The sequence below is a fragment of the Littorina saxatilis genome, linkage group LG5 (genome assembly GCF_037325665.1).
Source record: "Littorina saxatilis isolate snail1 linkage group LG5, US_GU_Lsax_2.0, whole genome shotgun sequence".
Taxonomy (NCBI): domain Eukaryota; kingdom Metazoa; phylum Mollusca; class Gastropoda; order Littorinimorpha; family Littorinidae; genus Littorina; species Littorina saxatilis.
This window is the reverse complement of record NC_090249.1, coordinates 59,670,104-59,697,603: the sequence shown is the minus strand read 5'-3', so window position 1 is coordinate 59,697,603 and position 27,500 is coordinate 59,670,104. Positions and strand designations below refer to the sequence as shown.

Below are 27,500 nucleotides of genomic sequence, written 5' to 3'. Positions count from 1 at the left end.
AAATGCAATTTATATCGCGCACATATCCAAGGCGCAGGGATTTATTTATGCCGTGTGAGATGGAATTTGTTTACACAATACATCACGCATTCACATCGGCCAGCAGATCGCAGCCATTTCGGCGCATATCCTACTTTTCACGGGTATTTTGGTGGACATTTTTATCTATGCCTATACAATTTTGCCAGGAAAGACCCTTTTGTCAATCGTGGGATCTTTAACGTGCACACCCCAATGTAGTGTACACGAAGGGACCTCGGTTTTTCGTCTCATCCAAAAGACTAGCACTTGAACCCACCACCTGTACCTAGGTTAGGAAAGGGGGGAGAAAATTGCTAACGCCCTGACCCAGGGTCGAACTCGCAACCTCTCGCTTCCGAGCGCAAGTGCGTTACCACTCGGCCACCCAGTCCAAGCCTGGTTGTTAAACGTTTTTAAACTTTGTAAATACCAGGTCCAGATTTCCACTGTCTTTTAAATTGTGTCGGGCAGTACCAAGCCATACTAGGCGCTGCTGAGTTTGTTGACTCATATTTGAAATATCACGGATGTGTAATTTGAGAATCAATCATTTATTGAAATACGGCACTGGCTCCAAATCTCACGGCTTTCACGTGCACAGTGCGTGTTGAAGGACAGACACACATTCAATGAAAACAAGGGTCATCATTCAGGTGAAGCGTCGGTCGTAGATCATTGATGCATTAGAATTTAAAATGACCATTCATTCTGGCATTGAGTCGTTCAGACTTTGTGATCAACACACTGAATTTGTGAGGTACCGCTCAAGAGTGGGATAGAATAACAAACTAATTAGAAAATGACCCATTAATGAATTATTATGATTGATTGAATGTTTCTGTTTATAAGCAGAACTTGCTTCTGTTCAACGCTGCTTCCATGTCATTGTCAGTTTCCAATCTTTTTGTAGCAGAAGTTGAAGGCATGGTCCTTTCTGCGTAAACGATTCGCCTGACGATCTCCGATCTGAGGGTTGCACATGGGATAAGACCAGCCCTCCACTTTGGCTCGCACCGAAATCAACCCCTGACTGCTTGTCTGTGCACAGGGGCTGTCTTGTTATGACTAATTCTTTACAGAAATTGACAAAAAAACATCCAAGCTCTGCACAGGAAGCAGGATGTTGAGTCTTGGTATGTGTCTGATTGAAGGGCTGGTCCTATCCCATGTAAAAGCCTTGACAGAGGGGAGAAAGTGAGCACAACTTTTCTCGGGAAGGGAAGGACCGTGTCTTTAAAGAGAAAGGAAACGGAGGTATAGTTTGTACTTTCCGCGCAATTTCTCTTGTTTGTGCTACTGACAGGTTCAAGGGAGATAATTATCTGACCAGTATGTGCAGAGTTGCTCGCATTGAGAAAGACGAGCGAAACGGAAGTGATAATAATGATGTTGGGCGCAAAGTAAGAATCCGGGGCAGAGTTGGAATAATCGGGATTTCCCGAAACCTCATTATTTTGATTTCCAACAAAGCGCCGCATTTCCGGAAACGAGCTGCCTCGTTCCAGAAATGGAAACCCTTTGACTGGCACAAAAAGTATACCCTTTTCACAGGTCATGAATAAGGTATATGAAAAAGCAAGGTCTTTTACGGGGGAAGTCTTGAATTGGGGGGGGGGGGGGGGGGGGGGGGGGGGGGGGGGGGTACACTGTGTAACAATTCTCTGAGTTACACTCAGCGCATGCAGCTAGCTAGTTACTGCTGTCTCGATCTATTTTGAACACAATGAATTTTTTTTCTCAGAGTAGAGTGTTAGTTTGTTACAACAGGCTGAAATCATCTTTAATTTGAATCAACATTTTGCAACAATCAATCACATCAATATAGCGCACAGACTTGCACATCACGTTTCAAGAACCTAGATTACCATGCAGTGACAAGAGCCTACTCAGTAAAGGGACGTAATCGACAATCGATAGTTACCAGTGAAAAGTAATATCGGAACACTCTTGTTGTGTTTTTGTTGTTGTAAAATGTAAGATCTGAAACGTTAAAAATTACGTAAAATTGGTGCGTTTTGGTCGAGTGGCCGGGATGGGTCGTTGAACTGTGTTGTTACAGCCCACCGAAGTAACTGTCATCAAAAGTGTTTTTGCTTTTTGTAATTCGGTTGGTTTGGTGCGTTATACAATGCATCTGCTTTTTCAAGACTAAGCATTGATCACTTTAAAACACAAGGATCATCATAGGCCATCATGACTTGTATCATTTTACATCGCATTCTAAGAAAGAGCAGAATTCTCACTATGCGCGCGGTACATTTCTAGAATCGCGTAGCGCAAAGTTGGAATTCCTACAATGGCGGCCATTGTTGGAATTCCAACAAAGCGCAGGTCATTTCCGGAAAAGCGCCGATGACGAGATGGGTCGCAACAATGATGCGGCAGGGATGTAGCCCCCCCCCCCCCCCCCCCCCCCCACACACACACACGCGCACCCACCCCCCCCCCCCCTACTTTTGAACTTTGATTGTGTTTTCTCAGATGGTGGTTCGAAATCTATCCAAAGGTTTGCGTGGCAAAGCCTTTTGCTAGAATTGTGGCAGTTTGATGTCAGTTCGGAAGCATTCTGCACAGAGGGCTGGGCTGTTGTTTGTTGGTATGTGGCCTGCGTTTTAGCAGGTAGCTAGAGGTCTACATCCAGGAACTTACAGCCTTCAAAGTCCAAAAAATGGTGTACTCGCCTTTGGCTAGTGATTCTGAAAAGATACTTGTCACAGAGCAAACTTTACTAGCCAAACCAACAATTTGTTTCAGCAACTTTTCTCGCATTTGGCGAGTGGATGAACATTTCTACTCGTTATCGCCAGTTACATGTACATCATTGTTTCTACTCGCCATGGTGAGTAAAATACTCGTCACTTTCAGGCCTGATATCTGTGCCCCTGAAACAAAGAAATGTCTGGCGGAGTTTTCATACCCCACACGCACCCACGTCACGCCTATTGAAATCACGTTCCTCAGGTTATCGTTGGCCAATTTATGATGCAACAAGTTTCTAAAAGAAAAGTCGAGTTCTTGTATGGACGATTTGAGAAAAAAACCATCACCCAGTTTCTATTTTCTGCTGAATTCAATTTGTGACATAATAAGGAAGAAAGGCGGCATTCTTTTCTTGTGTACTTTCTGGGTTTATTTATAAGCTTCCATACTCTCCTGTACGCTTATTAGGGTGTTGCACTGAAAAACTTCAGGGTTACTGCTACTGCTGACAACAACCCCTCGGCCGATGTCAGAGGTTTTAAAACCTGGCATAGAAAATGTATTTCGCAAGAACGATTTTCTTGTAAACTGGCAGTTTAAATAGGGAACGCCAACGTTTGAGCCAACAAAACCACTTGATTCCGAGGGAATAAAATATTTTAAACCTAGAACATCCTCTCTAAACTGACAACGCCAAAGTCGGGATTAAAAAGTAATCTATCTGTGACACTTGTGTCGATTGTATCGTGTGTGCTTAGACTCAGCGTCCCCAAGTCCCCCCCCCCCCCCCTTCAATTAAGGATTCTCTGCCCCTGAAACTCTCCCTGGATATGAGGGGGAGGGAAAACGAAAACACGAAAAAGAAAGAAAGAAAAAAATCGGCGGAATAGAGCGGGATGAGGAGATGGGAGGGGGGGGGGGGGGGGGAAGGGAGGGTTGGTTGAGGGATAGAGCGGAAAATGGATGCATAAAAGGAAAGCGAAGGTGGAAAAGAGAAAGGAAAGAGAGTTAGGGTGGGAGGAAGGGTGCTCTCTCTCTATATATATATATATATATATATAACTCAGTGAATGGGGTAGAGAGGGTAGAGTTGAACAACTCGGTCTGGAAATAGCGGCGTGGACTGTGATCGGGTTCCGTGGCCCGAGTTTGCTGCCCCTCTCCTGTCGGCGGTCGTTGTCACAGTGTTGGTGGTGTGGGAGGCAAGATCAATACTGACGTCGGCGGTTTAGCTGGATGGAGGTTGACGAGGCGGGTGGTGGTGGTGGTGGTGGGGCTTGCTTGGAGTGGAGTGGGGGTGGGAACGTAAGGTAAAGGAATGAATGTAAACTGGCAGTGACAGTGACACACACACACACTAATTTGTGTGCTTGCGTTTGTGTGTGTGTTTGTTTGTATATGTGTGTTGTGCTGTGAGGACCCTTGTTAATTAACCTTGACCCCTGTAGCCTCATGTCCTCACCTCCGACTCCTCCCCCACGCGGCACCCTTCTCTCCTTTTCAAACCCCACGCTCTTCGATGGCTGCTGTACACGGTTATTGCATTAGGATCACAGACAGAGATGGACGTCTATTTAATGTACGCATCAGCTGGAAACGGATCCAGTCCAGGTCTTACCGACATTCAACAACACATTTCGCTGACTTGACATTCAAGCTTTCTTTAAATGGCTTTTTATTTTATTTTTAGAAATGATATACGAAACAATTCCCACTTTGCAATGAAAGCAGTGGGGCGGTGGATTTCTGTTATTTGTGCCAAAACGGAATGATGACCGCATCCCATGTCAAAGCCCATGCTTATCTGAAATGCGGGTGAGCCGAATCGGAATTGTTTACAAATTAGGGCTCTGCCAGACTGTTGTTTGACCCGATGTCATTTATATGATATACACACGGGTGGAGAGGTTTATTTATCACATGGGTAGTCCCTGTCATGCATGCATGATAAGTAAATACAGGAATATACTAGATACTTGATATGCATATAAAGTTAAGTAATGACTTTGAGATATTGTGTATGTGTGTGTGTGTGTGTGTGTGTGTGTGTGTGTGTGTGTGTGTGTGTGTGTGTGCGTGCGTGATGATCTTGAGAGGAGAAGATTCAAGGGATGGAAGAAGGGAATGGGTTGGTAAGGTCCGGAGTCACTTAATTCAGCTGTATTATTTATGTGCAACCATTCAGCATCTAGCTTATTAGCCGAACGACGATGATCCAGTTTTACGGCAACCAGTCTAGCCGCACACCATTCATTCTGCCGTCAGTCTTTCACACGGCCATTATTCACACTGTCTCTCCTGTTTCTCAATGTCATTTCTTAGTGAGCATGAGTAGAGCGTTGATAGAACTACTTCCCAATACATTACTTGCGTGCGCGAGAAGTCCAACAGTTGCTTGCATCACCACAAACTCACATTCACGTACACGCACGGAGACATACGCACACGCGCGCGTACGCACACACAAACACACACACACACACACACACACACACACACACACACACACACACACAAACACGCACGCTGAGTCATTTTAATTTTAAAACGATTTTATTTTAAGCGTTGTTGCTGGAATTCACAGTTTAATTGAATATGGGCCTACAGCCCCTTTCAATGGGGGGTACACATGAATCACAGGAAAACATAGAAAACATGATTTTTAAACGTATGCAAAATACACAGTGGTTTGTTCCAAGCTTTCCTCTATCTATAATCTTGCACATCAATGCTGCCTAATATATACATACAACCGAACAATAAATACAGCAACAACAAAACCTTCAGCGACAATTAATCCTCATTATTATTTAACATTGACAATCTTAACTGAAATGCAAAAAACAAAAACTTTGCTAAATCTACAATTGTTTCTGTGTCTTGTTTTTTAAACATGGTAATCATACTGCCCAACTGATCACCAACACTTAAAAACTGTGCTAAATACTTTATTCTTAACTCACAATATGTTTGGCATTCAAACAAAAAATGGATTTCGGTCTCTAATTTATCTTCACAAAAGGGGCAACACTTGTTTTCTGTTGAATTTTGGAAGCGATATCTGTGGATATTTATCTGTGAAACGCCCATTCTAAATTGAGCGATGACATTTCTGTACACATCTTTCCATACAATGTCCACATAACGTTCTTTTTCAAAACAGGCTTTATATTTTCCATACAGTGATAGGCGCTCACTCGAGTCCAAATGATTACGCCAATCATGACAGAAGGAACTGCAGAGCCTCTCCTTCAGTTCTGCAACAACCCAACAGTGAGTATTACTGAGTGAATTATCAAGTAATTGGAAGGTGTAAAACAGCAAGTAAAAAGCTTGTTTGACCGTAGCACATAAGAGCGTCATCAGGCCTTGCATTTTAGAAGTGCCGTTTTTACTTTTTTCGATAATGTCCATTCTCCCCGAGGACGTTTCATTGGACACAATCTCATTAAATACCAGTCACAGGAAAGAGTTGTCATCGGGCTTCTTGTGGCAAGTAACTTGTTGGAGATAACTCTGAACTCTTGTGGCAAGTAACTTGTTGGAGATAACTCTGAACTCTTGTGGCAAGTAACTTGTTGGAGATAACTCTGAACTCTTGTGGCAAGTAACTTGTTGGAGATAACTCTGAACTCTTGTGGCAAGTAACTTGTTGGAGATAACTCTGAACTCTTGTGGCAAGTAACTTGTTGGAGATAACTCTCAACACAAAGTGTTAGAGTTCATTATAGAAATACACCCCCTTGTTTTGAAAGTCAACATTCTGCCCGGAAAATGGTTTGCACGCATTATGACAGGTTAGAATGAAATGTAATGGACTTGATTTGGTTGTAATTATATAAACCAATGCCTGGTCAACACGCAGGTGCATAACTAAAAAGATACACGTAAAAACATTAGTGTGATTAGGTTTTCTGAGACCAATTACGCCTTTGATTGCATACCCTTGCATTTTCAGCTGGTGCTGTTTTTTTAATATTTTTTATATTGAATTGCATTTTTCGTCCTACTCAATATAAAGTTAGATGATCAATGTATCCGTGTATCGTTTTTTGTCGGTTTCACGTTTTAATGAAGGAAACATGATTTTAATGTGGAAAACAAAACACTCTGGTGAATTTCACTTTAACAAGATAAAGCAGTACAATTTAGGTCATGTAGTTACTTAATGGAGAATGATTGCGCTTGCATGATTATATTTGAACATCGCACCGGCAGCGATGACGTCACACGTGACGTCAAAGTTACAGGTAGGCAAGGTGTGGAGTCTGGAATGAGCCGTGTATAATGGTCGGAAAGATAGACTGCCTACAATACACAGAGCAATCGGTACTCCCTCGAAAAAAGTTGATTCATGTGAAAGACATAAATATATTCTCTAAATTGTATTGTGAAACTCAGCAGTAGAAAAGTAAAAACGGCATGACGTAACACAACTCATGAAATGCAAGGCCAGATGACGCTCTTGCAGTCAAACAAACTTTTTACTTGCTGTTTTACACCTTCCCATTACCTGTAGTTCACTCAGTGATACTCCCTCTGATGCGTGCGGTTAAGCTGATATATATAGCCATTTTTGTGTGACAAAGTGCTTTTTTCTGCAGTGTACTTTTCAAAATATCTGGGCTACTTTGGCTTAAGATTACGTATAGCTGCTGCCACTTTTGGGTTCCTTGATAGGTTGGGTTAGAATCTATATGCATTATCTTTCGCATAATACCACATTTTCTCGTGAGTACTGACTGTGCATTAAAATCGGGCTAAAAGGCCTGTTGGCCGCTCATCTAACAATGTTTCCCCCAACATTGTATAACCCATACATAGGCCTGTAAGTACGGTTCAGACTCGTCTGCTATATAAACGCCTCTCCATGAAGAATTGGAACGTTTGCCTTGTATCAAGGGGCATAACCAGTGTTTATTTTCTGTGCGGAGTTGTGCGGTGTTACTGCCCTTAGTGGATCTTAAAGCAGTTGCGTGACCAGTATGTAGTACGCGTATGAGCATAGTTTACTTTGATGTTATAGTCTACAAGAAATTTGGTTGATTAAAATCAACATGGCCGAAGCAATGTTTTCATAAAAGAAGCGGTATTGTACGGGCACATGTTGAATTTGGGTTACATGTGTTGCAGAGTATTTGAAAACTGATCTGTTGGCATAAACTTGAACATGCAAAGAAGAGTGATAGGTCCCTGTTGTGGATATAGTCAAGTGGATAAATTGATTACTTATGTTTCACACTAGTTTTGCTGTTACAGCAGTCCCTCTCTTGAACGGACACCCTTGGGCCAGTGCAGGCCTGTCCGTACATTGCGGGTGGCCGGTCAAGGGAGAACTGATCTCGTGAGAACGGTAACAAAACGAGACATGTCACCTCTCCGAATGCATTCCAATAGATGACCGCTCCTGCGGCCATCAATAACAGCGAGGAAGCTTTGCGTCTCTTTGATGTCGTGAAGTTTGCGTTCTCTCAAACAAACAATCCGCGGTTTTTCAACTGTTTTAATTGAAACGTCTTTCTCTATGGTAGACAACTCGTGGCAGCTTCATGGCAGAGATTGGTTTCGAACGGCAGAGTGAGTTAGCGGCCTTGCAGTGTTGTTACTAGTTTTTAAAAAATGTTTTATGAAGTCTTATATCGCGCGCGTATCTCCAGACTCGGACTCAAGGCGCAGGGATCTATTTATGCCGTGTGAGATGGAATTTTTTACACAATACATCACGCATTCACATCGACCAGCAGATCGCAGCCATTTCGGCGCATATCCTACTTTTCACGGCCTATTATTCCAAGTCACACGGATATTTTGGTGGACATTTTTTTTTATCTATGCCTATACAATTTTGCCAGGAAAGACCCTTTTGTCAATCGTGGGATCTTTAACGTGCACACCCCAATGTAGTGTACACGAAGGGACCTCGGTTTTTCGTCTCATCCGAAAGACTAGCACTTGAACCCACCAGGTTAGGAAAGGGGGGAGAAAATTGCTAACGCCCTGACCCAGGGTCGACTCGAACTCGCAACCTCTCGCTTCCGAGGCAAGTGCGTTACCACTCGGCCACCCAGTTGATACAGACGTTGGGTATCTGATCCGCGTTTTGACTCCCCTGGTGAGTCTTAGTAATAAGCAGTGTCCGTCCGAATGGGCAGCCAGCCGTCCGTCCGTCTGTCCGAGACCGCAAACAAAAATTAACGTCGAGGTTCTCTCGTGTGTTTTTTTTAAGGCACAGTAACCCTCCCGTAAACCATCACAGAGCTCCCCGAGCGTCTACATACAGTACAAGCATACTTCCATTTAAACGCTCACCGAACGGGAACATCCTGGCTGCTTTCTGTCGAGCGTGAGAAATTTTCAAAGAATTTATTTTCGTGGACTTGGCCCTTTACAACAATGGCGCCTCGTTTTGGTGCTGGACGTCTGTTATGAATATCCCGGAAATCACGCCCGGACAGTACAGCCTCCCGTAAACCATCACAGATACTGTCAGGCTTTTACACACAGTTCAAACACCCTTCCATTTGAACGCTCACCAAACGGGAACATCCTAGGTGCCCTTCGTAAAGAGCGAGCAATTTTTAAAGAGTTAATTTTGCAGATTGTCTCGAACACTGTTTGGACCCATCCTGAAGTCAGGTCAAAAATGAGTTACTTCCCTTAAACTGGCGACAGCCGTGGGTCAATAATAATCAGAAAGTTTTTGGACCGTGGTGCGTTTTTGCGCTAGACCTAACTTTTAAAATCTAAATAATAAATTGACAGCGTGTTTTCATCAAGACAAGATCAGTGCAATTCGAAGTTGTGAAAGTTTGAAAAAAGAAAAGCCCGGAAGCAGGGTCACGCAAGGGTCGTAGCAGACGACGGTTCCTCTCAACAGTCAAAAGCCATCGCTAGAGTTCTTGTGAACCACAGCCGTTTGTTTCGTGCATAAAAACGTGCTATTGTAAATAAGCTCACATCGAGTCGCATTCAAATGACTAACTGACGACTACAATGTGAAAAAGGGAAACTGGATCACACGGGTTCACGATGGCTCAGGGGTAAGATAAACCACGCAAAAATAAATTCGTTGAAAATTGTTCGCTCTTTACGGAGGGCACCTAGGATGTTCTCAATCGGTGAGTGTTTAAATGAAAGGGTGTTTGTACTGTGTGTAAAAGCCTGACCGTATCTGTGATGGTTTACGGGAGGCTTACTGTGCCTTTAAGCTGGAGCTTTGCCACGTTGCACGTGTTCAGGGTGTGATGATCTCCCGACATGACCCCAGTTATGGTGGGACTTTGTCAAATTCCAAGGTCACAGCGGGGTCATGATCCAGGCATAACAAACCTAAACGTTGACCTAAGTAGGCCTACATGTACTTACGGAACCTATTTCCATTCATTCTCAGCACATTTTTGACTCACATGCGAAGCAAAAGTGAGTCTATGTACTCACCCGAGTCGTCCGTCCGTCCGTCCATCCGTCCGTCCGTCCGTCCGTCCGTCCGTCCGTCCCGGTGTCTGTCCGGAAAACTGTAACGTTGGATATTTCTTGGACACTATTCAGTCTATCAGTACCAAATTTGGCAAGATGGTGTATGATGACAAGGCCCCAAAAAACATACATAGCATCTTGACCTTGCTTCAAGGTCAAGGTCGCAGGGGCCATAAATGTTGTCTAAAAAACAGCTATTTTTCACATTTTCCCCATTTTCCTTGAAGTTTTTGAGATTTGATACCTCACCTATATTTGATATATAGGGCAAAAGTAAGCCCCATCTTTTGATACCAGTTTGGTTTACCTTGCTTCAAAGTCAAGGTCACAGGAGCTCTTCAAAGTTGGATTGTATACATATTTTGAAGTGACCTTGACCCTGAACTATGGAAGATAACTGTTTCAAACTTAAAAATTATGTGGGGCACATGTTATGCTTTTATCATGAGACACATTTGGTCACATATGATCAAGGTCAAGGTCACTTTGACCCTTATGAAATGTGACCAAAATAAGGTAGTGAACCACTAAAAGTGACCATATCTCATGGTAGAAAGAGCCAATAAGCACCATTGTACTTCCTATGTCTTGAATTAACAGCTTTGTGTTGCATGACTTTGGATGACCTTGACCTTGGGTCAAGGTCACATGTATTTTGGTAGGAAAAATGTGTAAAGCAGTTCTTAGTGTATGATGTCATTGCTAGGTTTAGCTGAAGGTCAAGGTCATGTAAAGGTCAAGCATGTGAGTCGTATGGGCTTTGCCCTTCTTTTTCTTTCTTGTTTGAGTAAACATGATATATCTAATCTTTTTGAATTCAGGAGAAGATAAGGAATACAATGCAACCATTTTTTTAAGCACACAGACACACACGCATGCACGCAAGCACGCGCACACACAAACACACGCACGCACGCACACACACACGCACACACACACACACACACACACACACACACACACACACACACACCACGCATACACACACGCGCGCACTCAAGCGTACAATGCACACACACACACACACACACACACACACACACACACACACACACACACACACACACACACACACACACACACTGAGTGTACAAGTAATACACAAGTCTTTTTTTCCTGACGGACAGGTCAGAGCAAGTAGAGTGTCAGGTACCACAGTGTACCAGTGTAGTATTATCCTGACTCTGTCTGCGAGCTAAGCTTGTTGGACGCGTTGTCATGGTTACTAAGACATAAGTCGTGCGTAAGCATTGTCCTGGATCAAGCCTTATTAATGAGTAATTATGCTCTCCTTCACTTTCGTGTGAAGCGATTCGGAGGTTCTCAAAGAGAATGACGCGTGTGGGGTGGGGTGGGGTGGGGTTAAATGGTGAAGGCTGGAGAAAGACTCGAGAGAGAGAGAGAGAGAGAAAGAGAGAGAGAGAGAGAGAGAGAGAGAGAGAGAGAGAGAGAGAGCGAGCGAGCGAGCGGAATGACAGACAGATAGAGAGGGGTTGGAGACAGAGAGACAGGAGGGGAAACGCACACAGGGATTTATAGATTTTCTCTCCCTCTCGAATGACATATAGATCTTGATGTACAGTTCCAGTTCAATGCACGACCAACTTGTTTCTTCAAAAACTGCCCGCCCGCGACATCCTGTGTGTATGGCGTTTCACCGACATCTTCGCCCTTGTCAACAAAACGCGTCAATTTGCTGGATTCCGGATTCCATTTCCTAAAATCCAACAGGTTTTGTCTACTATGCGTACCCGACAGCACTGGTAAAATGTGACAAGTTATGATCTGTACTCCGACGCAATAAATGAGTCCAGCCCCTGCATGCCATTATTAACATTATTTCAGCATAGTTATGGAGCGTTTTCCGGTTAATTATTGCAGCTGCGTCTCAATTACGGTACATGCAGCGAATGTCCCTTAGATTTATTCAGGTCAAAATCACCAGAGAACGTGACCGAAAAGGTGTTATAGACAGCTTATGTTTAATCCCCGAGTAATTGATGCTCATTTGGACATTTAAACCATTGTCAGTGGGGGATTTGTGTAAAAACCAGACAATGAGGTTGTTAGAGATTGCAACCAACTTGCACTACTTCTTCTTCTGCGTTGATGGGCTGAAACTCCCCCGTAAACACGTGTTTTTGCACGTGTGGGTTTTTATGTGTATGACCGTTTTGAACCCGTCATTTAGGCAGTCATACGCCGATTTCGGGGAATCCAGCTTGCACCATGGCTGGCGCCATTACTGAGACGAAGTCATTAGCTTTCACGCGGTGCACCCTGGTACACTTCCACGTGAACTCAACAACAATATTGCCGAGTGTCCGTCAACCGCTAGCCCCAGTGGTGTGGGGGAGTGAGAGAACTTCAGAGAAAAATCGAAGATCCATCATGGCAATGGAATAAGATGAGACTGTCCATCAGTATCAAACTACTTGGCGTCATTGCTTTTTGTCTTAGCGGATTGCTCCTTTCGCTCTCCCTGTGTAGTTGTCTTCTTGAAGCGCGAACGGAGTGCCATTGGGGAAAAATGGAATAAAATGAAATGAAGTAAAAGCAAAAAACTCGTGAAATTTTACACCTTTTTTTCTAACAATAACTTGAAAACAACTATTACAAAACATGCAGTACATTTAAAAACTACATTGTTCAAGAAGCAAACAAAGAAAATTGTTTTTATGGAAGCCCGTTTCTCTCTATTACCATCCCCTTTAAAACATAAAATAATATCTGCAATGTACAGCTTCAGGCCTGAGAGGCCATCTCATATGTCCGGACAAAATTAATGTACTCGGCACGTTGTGTTTTCAACAACTGCACCTTCATAAGCAGTCACCTTCAAAACGCGGCCACGGCCACCCATTTTGGGGGACAATGCATGCTCGTGCGGTCAAGACCAAAGCTATTCGGTCCTCTCTTGGCTCCCCTTAGCCCCCACGGTCATACTAATATCAATCGCCAGGAAGTGACGACATAATCACGTGACCATGGAATTGAAGATGAAAGTTGCATGTTTTCCGATACTGTCATTGCTGGTGGTTTGGGCGTACCTCTGGTCACGCATGAGCCAACAGACAAGGAATGTCGCTGTGTCAAGTTTTGAGCTGCACATTTAGCAAACGGCGAGGGCATGTCTTTGAGCTTTCTTGCTGGAGTTCAGTGATCTTCCTGCCATGGTGTGCTTTTGGAAATGTGCAAGAATAGTGTCCCAATTTAAGAAAGCTTATGCATTTGACCAAGCTTTGTGGACGGAAAGAACCTCGCCAGAGTGTTGAAACTGAAGCAAAATCGTGCTGAAAGCGATAATTTTGATTTTGAAGATGGATTAATTCCGTTAAATGAATTTTCATGTTCAAGGGACATAACTACTTGGCGACCTGTTGTCGCAGAGAGTTGACGTGGGACACTGAACTTGAAGTTGACCTTCTCTGCGATCTTCCTGTTTTGAGGTGCTTTGTTTATAGGAACGTTTGTCACATCTGCGCCTGGAGAATATGTGTATCCGGCATACCTTTTGTGGATGTCTATTCTGACTAGTTTATTGTGTATTTTTTTTGTCTTCGTGTACAAAATTGTACAATGAGATCGTCTGTCGTTCATCCAATGGTGAGTCGATTGGCTGTTGAGTCTTATCAATTAACTATTTGCATTTCGTGAATGACATGTAGCTGAATGGCGATTGTGTGAATAACTTTAATGAATTAGTCTGTTTGTTATCGTTGGGGGAAGGGAAGAAATAGAAGTGTACATATTCAGCTTTTGTTAGAGAGAGTGTTACTGTAATTGATGCTCTAATTTGTGTATGTTACAAGAAGACGACGCAACACGTGAGCATAATTACATCATTATGAGTAATTTCTAATGTGCTTACTATTAGTAAATAATAACAGATATGTCGAGGAAATGGATATCCATATGAGCCGGTGTAGTCGGAGAATAACACTGCAGGAAAAAAACACTACAACAGTGTTTTTTCCCCAGTAAAATATCACTGGGAGTGTTATTTTCCTGGGAAGATTACACTCCTTCACCCAGGTAAAAATGACTACGCCCAGGAAATTAACACTACCCCAGGAAAAAAAGACTGCTCTCGTTTAAAAGTGCACTTGCAAACAAAAAAAAGTTTAACATTCTTTAAGAACACGTTTAACACTCGCATGAAACAACCCTTTCGAAGTGCGCACAGAGGTTCACCAAATAAATTTTCTCTTGGGTTTCAGCTCTGTCATGGGGGTTGTGATCGAGCCACCTTCTCTCATCTCCACTTTGAGTATACACGCTGATCGTGGTGTTCAGGTACATGGCAGCTGCCATGATCTCTGTTTCTGTATCCCAGATACCATTTGCTGCCATCTTTGTCGATCTGAGGTATTCTTCTGTGTCCATACCAATATAACGGCCCAAAACGTCTTCGTTGTGTTTGATGGTTTCTACAACTGCGCGTCGGATCTTTTCGTGAAAATCTTAATACCCTGTGACCTCCAGGCTTAACGCTCTGAAAAAACAATTCCCGTCACCAATAATTGTTTCTGTTTGACGCGGAGCACCCACTTTCGTTTTCGGTCTGAAGGGCATTCTTTTAGGTGCGGCTAAACCCAGAGTCTTGCATTTCAGTCTTCTCTATGTGGAGTTCGTTGGGGTAAACTGCTTTGGAGGCGCAGGGTCAACCCTAACAATTTGTGGTTCTGATGAACGGTCAGGTTTTACCCGTTTGGAAGAGTCATAAACAACAGGTTCGGCTCTGTTCTGTCGCTTTCTCTTGCTTGAGCACAATTCACCTTTCCCGTCTTGCATCAACTGCTGATTGATGTTGACGTCATCAGACGATGAACTCTTGGGAACACTAGCACTGGCACTGCAGGAAGTGTCAAAAATGTTGGCGTCGTCAGTCGATGAACTTTGCGGAACACTGGCACAAGAATTCATTGAAGTTTGTGGACCGCAGTCGTTTGCAGCTTTGTACGGCTTTAGATTAACGCCATGTGCTGTTTGCTTTAAGATTGTGCCGTTAGGGTTTTTCAAAATCTAAGTCTTATTTTGATTGACAGCATGTACCACATAGGGACCTTGCCACGGAGCCTTCATCCCCCCCCCCCCCCCAACTTTCCTATCCGCGCGACGCAGATTCCACAGAAGTACCTGCTCATCCACCACAAACATTCGCTTTTGGCCGTGGCGCTTTTCGTAGTCACGTTACTGTCTGTCTTGCGCCTGAGTGATGTTCTCTGAAACTGTGTCTTTCACGACAGTGGACAGCTGCCTGATACTGTCCAGCCTTTGCTTGATATCTTCAGGACAAGACGTGTCTTCACAACCTTCGAAGACGCTGACATTAACGTCGTTGCCATCGGTGCTGGATGAGCAGATGGGGTCAATTTCGTCCCCAATCGGTAGTCGGGCTTGTCGGCCATACAGCAAAAAGAAAGGGGTGTACCGTGTGCTTTTCTGTGCGCTCGTTCTGAAGGCAAACAACACACCTGGTAAATCATCAACCCAATCTTCTTCATCACGCAGAGTTTTCAGCAGCGAAGACTGGATTGTTCGGTTGTTTCTCTCAACAAGGCCTGTGGATGATAGACGCTTGTTATATTTTGTTTCACTCCACTCAGCCTGTGAAGCTCAGTAGACGCTGGATTCACAAATTCTCTTCCCTGGTCATTAATCTGTATCTTGGGACACCCGTGACGACAGATCAGTTCATAAAGGAACCTTGCAGTGTCTTTTGCCGACTTTGATGGCAGGGGCTTGGCTTCCACCCATTTCGTAAAATAGTCCACAGCAACAACGATACTGCTGAAACCCCCTGGAGATTCTGGCATTGATGTGATGTCGATGCCACTCTGAGTCCATGGGGAGGATGGCACGGCGACACAGTAAACATCATTTCGCACGCGCAAGTGCCTGTCGAAATGTTTGCCGTATTTTTAGTGAGGCGCGATTTGGGTTTGATCTCTTTTTTTTCAGGTCAACCGTCATTTCTGACGAGGATGGTGCAAAACCCAAACCTCAGAGAGCATTATAAAATTAGAAATAAACTGCAACTGACATTTACGATAGTGTTTTATACAGGCACGTACATGATCCGTCGCGCTTTTGACGCTTGAGCAAAGTTCCATCTTGCAGCACATACGAAGAACACATCCGTCTCCAATTTGCTCGTACTCCTCGGTCTTTGCATCCTTCGGGAAATATGCCGTCAGACAGGAATTTAGATATGTCAGCCAACCTCTCTTTGGACACTTCGGCAGAGCTATCCTTTGGACGACCCATCGTGCAGAAATGAACCAAGTTGCAACAGTCCGAAACAACTCTTTTTTCAAGTCCGGGGAACAACACGGGCACTGAGTTCGGCTCACTGCCTTCGTGCACTCGGAACAAAATGAACACAGTTCACGCAGTGTTTTTTTCCTGGCAGTCTTATTTGCCGCCGTAGTGGCAGTGTTATATTCCTGGCACCAGTGTAATTTTCCTAGGAAAATAAAACTCCCCTTCCGAGATTGCAGTGTTTCTTTCCTAGGAAAAAAACACTCCCAGTGTTTTTTTCCTGGAAGTCTTTTATGCCTCCTACACCGGCAGCCGAATGTTGGTATCATTTTCGAGACATCTCTGTTATCATTTGCAAATCAGGGGCGGACGAGGGGGGGGTTTCAGGGGTTTCCGGAAACCCCCCCCCAGCCAAATTTTTTTTTTTAAATGGTGTTTTTTTGGGGTATTAATCAGTGACAAAATCTGCTGCCTGAAACTGGTAATGATCATCCTCAAAATGCACCAGATTGCACCATTTTGCATCCTTTTTTACAAAATTTTCCGGGGGGGCATGCCCCCGGACCCCCCTAGCAAGCTAGGCGCTTTGCGCCGTCGGCTCGGCGCTTCGCGCCTTCACACCCATATCTTCACAATATACTTTTGGAAACCCCCCCCATAAAATGAACTGATCCGCCCCTGCAAATATTCACCATATTATAACTGATGGTTTAATTACCGACTAAACTCGGGCAAAATGACATCAGACTATATTTGACGTAAATGGAGTGACGTCATTTCATTTGATTCTTCAGAACTTTGACCGTGCAATTTTCAAGCAGCTTAGCACAACATAGTATTCTGAGAAGGTTGGTGGTGCCGTGCCTTTCTCTGCTTTACTCCCGCCGACAAACTTGGCTTTTCGGTATTTTGAAATGGTAACGTGTAGAATTGTCAAACAATAAAAAGTCTCATTCCATACAAGATGTCACCCTGATATTTTTGAATCAAAATTTGAGGATTTCTTTTATCTCTTTTTCTGACACCGTTCATTTAACGTCATTTTTACAGGACAGTTATACGTTGTAGTAGTTTGACCTTATTGTTTTAGTACAAGAAGAGCTCGTTCACCAGTATCAAAGACTCACTCAGTCCGTCAGTGTGTCTGAGTGTGTGTGATGGGGGGAGGGCCTCTCCCGTGACCGGCCACCTGCAATGTACGGACAGGTTTGCACTGGCCCTAGGGTGTCCGTTCATGAGAGGGACTGCTGTAGAAGTAAAACTAGTGTGATACATAAGTAATCAATTTATCCACTTGACTATATTTACAACAGGGACTTATCACTCTTCTTTGCATGTTTTTATGCCTACGTATTTTCAAATACTCTGCAACACATGTAACCCAAATACAACATGTGTCCGTACACTACCGCTTCTTTTATGAAAATATTGCTTCGGCCATGTTCATTTTAATCAACCAAATTTCTTGTCCCCTCTACAATCCGGTCGTGTTCACTCCCCGACATTATATCCCCCATGCATTCACCTATTTTCTTAACACGCACACAGCCACACACACGTGTTCGCACGCTCTCACGCACGCACGCATACACACACAAACGCGCACACACACCACACCACACCACACCACAACACAACACAACACCACACCACACCACACCACACCACACCACACAACACAACACAACACATACGCTTATATACTAAGAGTCATCAAGGTGAATAAAAAATAAATGGTTCAAGATACATCCTGTAAACAAGGAAGCTGGCGAGGAAAGTATACATACATGTAGTGAGTATTTATATCTCTCTCTACATACGTATGGCCAATATCGAATGGCAATTTCCAAATGGCATGCACCAAACGATATTTTCTTTTAGATCTTTTCTTGAATCAAGGAAAATCGCGCTCGTGTGCATCTGCCTCGGAAATAAGTTTCCCTCGCGTTTTTATGTCCGTGAGAGCAAAGATACAAGGCAAGGCAAAGACAAGGCAAATAATTTATTCAAGAAACCCCAGTGGGGCACATGAAAAAACAAAACAAAAATACAAGAACAACAAGAAATTCCTCCGAGGTAGGAAAAACACCCCCGTCAAAGGGACATAACCTTCTCAGTTGGTGGCAGTGACTGAGTGAGAATGGTTATTTCCCTTTGACCATTAAGATGTCCCTCTATAAGTCCTTGTATAATGTTAATCCACCAATAACTCCCTAACCGTGTGTTTGACTGGTCCCAATTTTTGTAAGGACCGTCTCAGGAATGTATAGAACCTGTTCACCAAGTTTGGTGACGATCGGTCCGTTCATTCTTGAGATCTATATGCGAACACAAACAAACAAACAAACACATGGACCGAATCCTATACACACCCCTATACCGGGGGTGTAATAAAGAAATGCAAACTGCTTCAACATTTGCATAAACTCATTCCGATGAAAAAAATAAAATAAATTCATAACTCCAAAATAGAAATTCCCGGGTTATGACTATATTCATTTGTACATTATCATTGCGGCAACAAGACAACAATAAACTGACGAAGCCTATATCATTTTAAAATGTCAGCACCAATTTAGAATTCTTTTAAAATACATTTTATAAAGTGAATTAAACTCAACTTAACGTTTTTCGTTGTTGTAGAACACGAAAGTTGAAACTTAATCACATTAGGATTATTGCGAAACTTAATTTGGAATACATGTTTTTTTCTGGGAAGTCTGGGAAGAGAGTTGTGAACTGAATGGCCTTGCTGCTAACTGCATGTCACAACCACCATGGTTGCCTTGTGTCAAGTTTGATACACATTTTCAGAGGCTTCGTGTCTTCACGAAAATGGGTCTGAACACTCTGTGAGTGGGAGGGGGAGAGGGGCGATGGGGTTGGTGGTGGGGGGGGGGGGCGTTACCAGCCATTGTGTCAACGCCATGTTGCAATGCTGCTTGTTTGGCGAATCGAGGTTGAACCAACTGTTGAGAAACGTCGGCCCAAGACATACTTTTTTTTTTTTTTTTTTTTTTTTTTTTTTTTTTTTTTTTTTAAATTTGCCAAGCACATCATTGTGGGGCTTTTAATCAAAAAATTCAAGCATTCGTCAATAACGTATCAACATTCATCCTTCAATATTTACACAATGCTGAAATATCTCAACGCTAATTCATATCCTAACATCACATTTATATCAATAGGCCTACCATATCTGTACTTACTGATACACATTTTTGAAATGAGCAAAATATGATTAATAATTTTGTTTGTGGGGGTTTGCACTTCTGGAGAATAACCAAACAATACATCTTTTTCTGTTAATATAATATTTTCTCCCGTATTAACAAATATACATCTTCTAACACTTTCCCAAAACAATTTCATTTTGCTACATTTCCAAAAGAAGTGTTCAATATAATCCATTTCATTACAAAGACTACATAAACTATTTTCTTTTAACTTCATTTTATGCAATAAAATATTTCTTGGATAAATATTATGTAAAATTTTCCATTGGCGTAACTTTAATCTTTCTTCGCTTGTACATGCACTTGCCAGGACCCAATACTTTTCGTCAATGGAAATGTTATATTTGTGGGACCAAAATTTTACAGAGCAGGGTTCACTGGCTTTGGATTGCGTTAATATCGCACGAAATTTCTTCAGTCGGGGAAGGGTTATTTAGCACGCCCTGAAAACAGGTCGCAGGAGGCTCGTCACCCGCGTCTTCTTTAACTGTGTTGTCTCGCAGTGCTCGCGCGCAGAGGGCCGTGTGCAAAGCGTTGTACTCAAACAGCCTTGTGGCACTATATCCGACAATGGCACAAATATGTTCAAATGACACAATATTTTCGTCTATCCATACATCACGTACACAATTCACACCGGCTTCAATCCATTTATCAAAACACAACACATTCTTTCTAAAAATAATATCTGCATTATTCCACAAACATTGATCAAAAATACTTTCTTTTTGAACAGGAAATAAATATCTGTTCTCAATCCATATTTTTAAAAGGCCCAAGACATACTGGCGTACTTGTCAATTAAAGAAAAGTCGGCTTTGGACGGAAGTTTCCGGGCAGGGTTTGGGTCTTGTGAATGTGTAGTTGTACCACAGAGTGCAGGATGCCTGGGTGCTAGTTGTTAGCGCGCGCAAGCGTGTGTGTGTGTGTGTGTGTGTGTGTGTGTGTGTGTTGAGACAAACTTCTCTTTGTTGGAATATAATACCAGCTTTACTACAGAAGTTTGAACACACACACACGCACACACGCACGCACGCACGCACGCACGCACACACACACACACACACACACACACACACACACACACACACACACACACACATACACAACCACACTTTGTAAGACGTTTGTGCTAGAACACTGTAAAGTACATGCTCCACCCTTCAAAGCAAAAAGTAATTGAATGTATCAAACGCACACAAAACAGCTTTTTACAGAAGATAATGGTATTCAAACGTCAACGCATTGAACTTTTCCTCAAATTACTTCCTTGTTTCTGATCCCTTCACACCCACCCACCCATACCAGCATTTGCCAGAATGGCATGCGTTGGTTTACTTATACCCCCATTCCACACATCCGTTCTAGGTCCCGTTCCCGTAGCGACCAAGGAACGGCACGTGAATGGGAGTGATCGGGAGGGGACCTTAATGGAACGCCAATGGACGTTATCGGAACTCATTTGAACGGTAGGAACGGCTGGGACGGGTGAGTTCGGGCTGCATGTTCAAAATGTTAGCCATTCCCCGCCCGTTCCAAATGAACGGTAATGGAACCTTAACATATCGCCAACGGAACTCATGGATCGTTAATGGAACGTAACCCAATAGAAGCGCAACGCTAGCGCTCTCCCACACTGAGTTGATACCCGCATTCCACACATCCGTTCTAACTTCCGTTCCCAACGGTCATGAGGACGGCTGCCAGTACGGTCAGACACTGCTCAAAGATGCCGAAAACGGCCGTTTGCGCAGCGTCTCATTGATGTGGCAGCCGTCCTTAGGACGGCTGGTAACGGAATCTAACGAATGTGTGGAATGGGGGTATTAATAAAATGTGTGCATCAGTTTGTCGCTGACTGGCCAGGGTGAATGTTCTCGCCATGTCCGTCCCCGGGGGCCCAGACGACAAGGTGGTTGAGGGACTAATCATTCTTTACGTCCTCGCAGGCTTGTCGACTTACTACAGACGACAAAGACACAGTCCCCACAGATTTAAAGACACAGTCCCCACAGACGTTAAAGACACAGTCCCCACAGACGTCAAAGACACAGTCCCCACAGACGTTAAAGACACAATCCCCACTGACGTCAAAGATACAGTCCCCACAGACGTCAAACACACAGTCCCCACAGACGTCAAAGACACAGTCCCCACAGACGTTCCCCACAGACGTGAAAGACACAGTCCCCACAGACGTCAAACACACAGTCCCCACAGACGTCAAAGACGCAGTCACCACAGACGTTCCCCACAGACGTGAAAGACACAGTCCCCACAGACGTCAAACACACAGTCCCCACAGACGTCAAGATGCAGTCCCCACAGACGTCAAACACACAATCCCCACAGACGTTAAAGACACAGTCCCCACAGACGTTAAAGACACAGTCCCCACAGACGTCAAAGACACAGTCCCCACAGACGTCAAAGACACAGTCCCCACAGACGTTAAAGACACAGTCCCCACAGACGTCAAACACACAGTCCCCACAGACGTTAAAGACACAGTCCCCACGGACGTCAAACACACAGTTCCCACAGACGTTAAAGACACAGTCCCCACAGACGTTAAAGACACAGTCCCCACAGACGTCAAACACACAGTCCCCACAGACGTTAAAGACACAGTCCCCACAGACGTCAAACACACAGTCCCCACAGACGTTAAAGACACAGTCCCCACAGACGTCAAGACACAGTCCCCACAGACGTCAAACACACATTCCCCACAGACGTCAAAGATACAGTCGACCCCACAGACGTTAAAGACACAATCCCCACAGACGTTAAAGACACAGTCCCCACAGACGTTAAAGACACAGTCCCCACAGACGTCAAACACACAGTCCCCACAGACGTCAAAGACACAGTCCCCACAGACGTCAAACACACAGTCCCCACAGACGTCAAAGACACAGTCCCCACAGACGTTAAAGACACAATCCCCACAGACGTTAAAGACACAGTCCCCACAGACGTTAAAGACACAGTCCCCACAGACGTCAAACACACATTCCCCACAGACGTCAAAGATACAGTCGACCCCACAGACGTCCACAGCACAGTCCTTCCCGTGGGAAAGAGTTGTGCTGACTATGACAGACCTTGCCAGGCTTACTTACGGAATAAGAGTTGTGCTGACTATCACAGACCTTGCCAGGCTTACTTACGGGATAAGAGTTGTGCTGACTATGACAGACCTTGCCAGGCTTACTTACGGGATAAGAGTTGTGCTGACTATGACAGACCTTGCCAGGCTTACTTACGGGATAAGAGTTGTGCTGACTATCACAGACCTTGCCAGGCTTACTTACGGGATAAGAGTTGTGCTGACTATGACAGACCTTGCTAGGCTTACTTACGGGATAAGAGTTGTGCTGACTATGACAGACCTTGCCAGGCTTACTTACGGGATAAGAGTTGTGCCGACTATGACAGACCTTGCCAGGCTTACTTACGGGATAAGAGTTGTGCTGACTATGACAGACCTTGCTAGGCTTACTTACGGGATAAGAGTTGTGCTGACTATGACAGACCTTGCCAGGCTTACTTACGGGATAAGAGTTGTGCTGACTATGACAGACCTTGCCAGGCTTACTTACGGGATAAGAGTTGTGCTGACTATGACAGACCTTGCCAGGCTTACTTACGGGATAAGAGTTGTGCTGACCATGACAGACCTTGCCAGGCTTACTTACGGGATAAGAGTTGTGCTGACTATCACAGACCTTGCCAGGCTTACTTACGGGATAAGAGTTGTGCTGACTATCACAGACCTTGCCGGCCCAGGCTTACTTACGGGATAAGAGTTGTGCTGACTATCACAGACCTTGCGAGGCTTACTTACGGGATAAGAGTTGTGCTGACTATGACAGACCTTGCCAGGCTTACTTACGGGATAAGAGTTGTGCTGACTATCACAGACCTTGCCAGGCTTACTTACGGGATAAGAGTTGTGCTGACTATCACAGACCTTGCCAGGCTTACTTACGGGATAAGAGTTGTGCTGACTATCACAGACCTTGCCAGACTTACTTACGGGATAAGAGTTGTGCTGACTATGACAGACCTTGCCAGGCTTACTTACGGAATAAGAACCTCCCTCCGCTTGGACAAATACCACGATTCAACTGTCTGACTACTTCCTCTGCACAATAGGCATTTTTTTTTATTAATTAATTAATTTCGGAGATTTCTTTAACTTTAAGAAATTAATTCATGAAAACATTACCTACTTTGCACAGAAACCATTTACGCTGTTGGTGTTTTTTTTAAAATTTGTTGCACGGTTCCAAGCGAAGAGTTGGTCGTATTCCATGTTAGAACCTGGCCAGAGCTGGGAAGGTGATCCAAGTCGTTTTACGGAAAGGATTGTGCCCTTTACTGGTGGAGTGCTAAAGGATTGTGCCCTTTACTGGTGGAGTGCTAAAGGATTGTGCCCTTTACTGGTGGAGTGCTAAAGGATTGTGCCCTTTACTGGTGGAGTGCTAAAGGATTGTGCCCTTTACTGGTGGAGTGCTAAAGGATTGTGCCCTTTACTGGTGGAGTGCTAAAGGATTGTGCCCTTTACTGGTGGAGTGCTAAAGCACAACGTTGTTAGAGCACTTTCACACTCACAGACCGCCACACAACACCACCCTCTCCTCCCCTCCCCTCCCCTCTAAAAGCTTTGTAGGACGTGAGAGGTGAAGACTGTAATCTGCATGGTGATGAGGGTAGAGTGGAACACGGGGAAGTGGGTCACGGAGTAATGTACGCATTAGGTGAGAGAGGGATGGCCAGTGCAGTTCCAGGGCATTCGTTTCTTGTGACGCCGTGTCTCACCCAGTCACGAGGTACCGGTTGTGGTGAGTATGGTACGCCAAAAGTGACTTTTTACCCGGTAAAATCTTCCAGTAGATTTCGGAAATCTGTTTTCCAGTAGAGATCGGAAATCTACGGGGTATCTCTGAACTTGATTGGTCTTAACAATACCGGTAGAATTTGGGCCAATGAGAGCCTTAGATACCCAGTAGATGTTTACCGAGCAGAAAGCACCGTCATTGGCTAATCAAACTACCGGGTAGAAAATGCCCCCATGTGCGCCGAAACTGACTTTTTATTTTGAAATGACAGCGTGCTCCTGCCCTCCACCCATCGCCCCCGCCCTCCCTCCCTCCCTCCTTTCTCTCCTCCCTCAGGTCATTCGCCTGACAAGGACATCCTGCTGTCCTGTCCAGATAAGTGACCTGTGGTCAATGCAGAGAGGGAAACTGAAACAACACTGCCCACGTTTCCAACGACTTTTGTTGTTGATATTGAACGAAGTTGGTTTATTTAAATGTTCATGCATCGTGTACATGATTTTGTATTTGTCTATTTGTGGATCTTTTAAAAGGATTATTTGTGTTGTCGTTGTAAGGCGCTAAGGAAGGCTGCGTAAGGAAGAAAACCACCGACTATCAGATCATTTCACGAAGGGCAAACTCGTTCCGCGGCTAGTTTAGCGAGTTCCCTTGCCGCTTTACCTCGCGCCGATAAATCCCGAAGTGACGTCGTCAGAGACAGCGACGTAATGACGTTACATAGTGTCGCGTGCGGCTTGCAGGGGCTGACACGTCATTTACACACGTCACTCAAGTCCGCCTCGACTCCCCGGGAGACGGATAATTGGAATGTGTAGCTTCCAGACAGTCGTGTCTGGGAGAGGGAAACGGGGAAAGTGGAGGGGACAGGAGATTTGAACAAATGAACGGTAGTAGAGAGAGGTCGAAACAGACGCAGGGGGCGTTACCATTAAAACAAACTATTAAAACAAACAGAGAGAGAGAGAGAGAGAGAGAAAGAGAGAGAGAAAGAGAGAGAGAGAGAGAGAGAGAGAGAGAGGGAGAGAGAGAGAGAGAGAGAGAGAGAGGGGGAGAGAGAGAGAGAGAGAGAGAGAGAGAGGGAGAGAGAGAGAGGGAGAGAGAGGGAGAGAGAGGGGGAGAGAGAGAGAGAGGGGGAGAGAGAGAGGGGGAGAGAGAGGGGGAGAGAGAGGGAGAGAGAGAGAGAAAAAAGAGAAAGAGAGAGGGGTAGAGAGAGGGGGAGAGAGAGAGAGAGGGGGAGAGAGAGAGAGAGAGAGAGAGAGAGAGAGAGAGAGAAAGAGAGATGAAGCCACAGGGACCTGCTACTCACGTCAGTTGCTCTCCCCTTACCCGATGGCGACTGTGGTTGCAATCGATATGCACTTCTCGGAGCTAATGAGATGTGCTTCAACATGCCACCATATGAACACGACTCCCCAGTGCTCCTAAAAGGCTTGGTATTTTTGCAAGACACAGCAATGCTATGGGCACAGGCGTGATAGTTAGAGGAACTAAAGTTTTGGGAAATGCATCGATGATATACATGTGCAAACATTCGGCGCTGTAATTTACTCCAAGTTTTATATGCAATCCTTTGCTTCCCTTGCAACATCTGCAAGCTCAGTCCCTCATTTTTTGCATACACTTTTTAAAGTGTACTTGTCTTTAGTTGTCCTTTTTGTTTCTTTTCCTTTAGATTAAGGTCCTTTAATATGCGTCCGTTCATTATATTCAACCGGTTGCTGTGGTTACCGACGAGAACTGCCATAGCAACGCGTAAGCCTTTTACATGTAGACAAAACTGATTGACGTAGCTTGTTGTGCTCTATTTGTTGAATTGATTGTATTTTTGTTTGTTTGTTTGCTTAACGCCCAGCCGACCACGAAGGGCCATATCAGGGCGGAATTGATTGAATGCGGCATTGTTATTTGTAAATATGTATCTTAATCAAAACAGTTTAAACCAACTACTAAACTTCATTAGGCATACATTTTTTTCTTTTCCAATTTGTATGTCAAGGTCAAGGTCGTTTCCATAGTTACTACTACTTGTGTCTGTTGTTGCTATGGTTACAGATGAGCGCCGCCACGGTGCTTCGCCGGTCCTCCACGTCCAACGAGAATGACGTGAGGAACAGGAACAGCCGGGGCGGCATGCCTCAGGGTCAGGGTCAAGGGCAACCACAGGGTCAAGGTCAGGTGCCCGAATCGCCGCCCTCCTCCCCTTCTCAGCCCCCAGACAGCGGTACTCGCGGCTGCTGCTTTTGCTGGTAGGTCAACCTGTCTTGTCTTATCTTGTCTTGTCTTGTCTTGTTTTTACATTTAGTCAAGTTTTGACTAAATGTTTTAACATCGAGGGGGAATCGAAACGAGGGTCGTGGTGTATGTGCGTGTGTGTGTCTGTGTGTGTGTGTAGAGCGATTCAGACTAAACTACTGGACCGATCTTTATGAAATTTGACATGAGAGTTCCTGGGTATGAAATCCCCGAACGTTGTTTTCATTTTTTGGATAAATGTCTTTGATGACGTCATATCCGGCTTTTCGTGAAAGTTGAGGCGGCACTGTCACGCCCTCATTTTTCAACCAAATTGGTTGAAATTTTGGTCAAGTAATCTTCGACGAAGCCCGAACTTCGGTATTGCATTTCAGCTTGGTGGCTTAAAAATTAATTAATGACTTTGGTCATTAAAAATCTGAAAATTGTAAAAAAAAATAAAAATTTATAAAACGATCTAAATTTACGTTCATCTTATTCTCCATCATTTTCTGATTCCAAAAACATATAAATATGTTATATTTGGATTAAAAACAAGCTCTGAAAATTAAATATATAAAAATTATTATCAAAATTAAATTGTCGAATTCAATTTAAAAACACTTTCATCTTATTCCTTGTCGGTTCCTGATTCCAAAAACATATAGATATGATATGTTTGGATTAAAAACACGCTCAGAAAGTTAAAACAAAGACAGGT

General features: G+C 44.1%; 1 protein-coding gene and 1 long non-coding RNA gene across 3 annotated transcripts in view; one reads left to right on the top strand and one right to left on the bottom strand.

The window, feature by feature from the left end:
* The window catches only part of LOC138967597 (uncharacterized), a 119,485-nt gene extending 108,687 nt beyond the window's left edge, over nucleotides 1-10,798 (bottom strand). The window contains exon 1 of the long non-coding RNA XR_011455995.1: nucleotides 10,705-10,798. This is a non-coding gene — a long non-coding RNA (uncharacterized lncRNA). The remainder of the gene's footprint in view (nucleotides 1-10,704) is intronic.
* LOC138967595 (regulator of G-protein signaling rgs-2-like) overlaps nucleotides 1-27,500 on the top strand; it is a 171,016-nt gene that overhangs the window by 64,607 nt on the left and 78,909 nt on the right. For both annotated transcript variants that reach the window (XM_070340194.1, XM_070340193.1), the window contains one exon: nucleotides 26,600-26,793. In XM_070340194.1, the coding sequence (XP_070196295.1) occupies nucleotides 26,600-26,793 (194 nt within the window). The remainder of the gene's footprint in view (nucleotides 1-26,599; nucleotides 26,794-27,500) is intronic.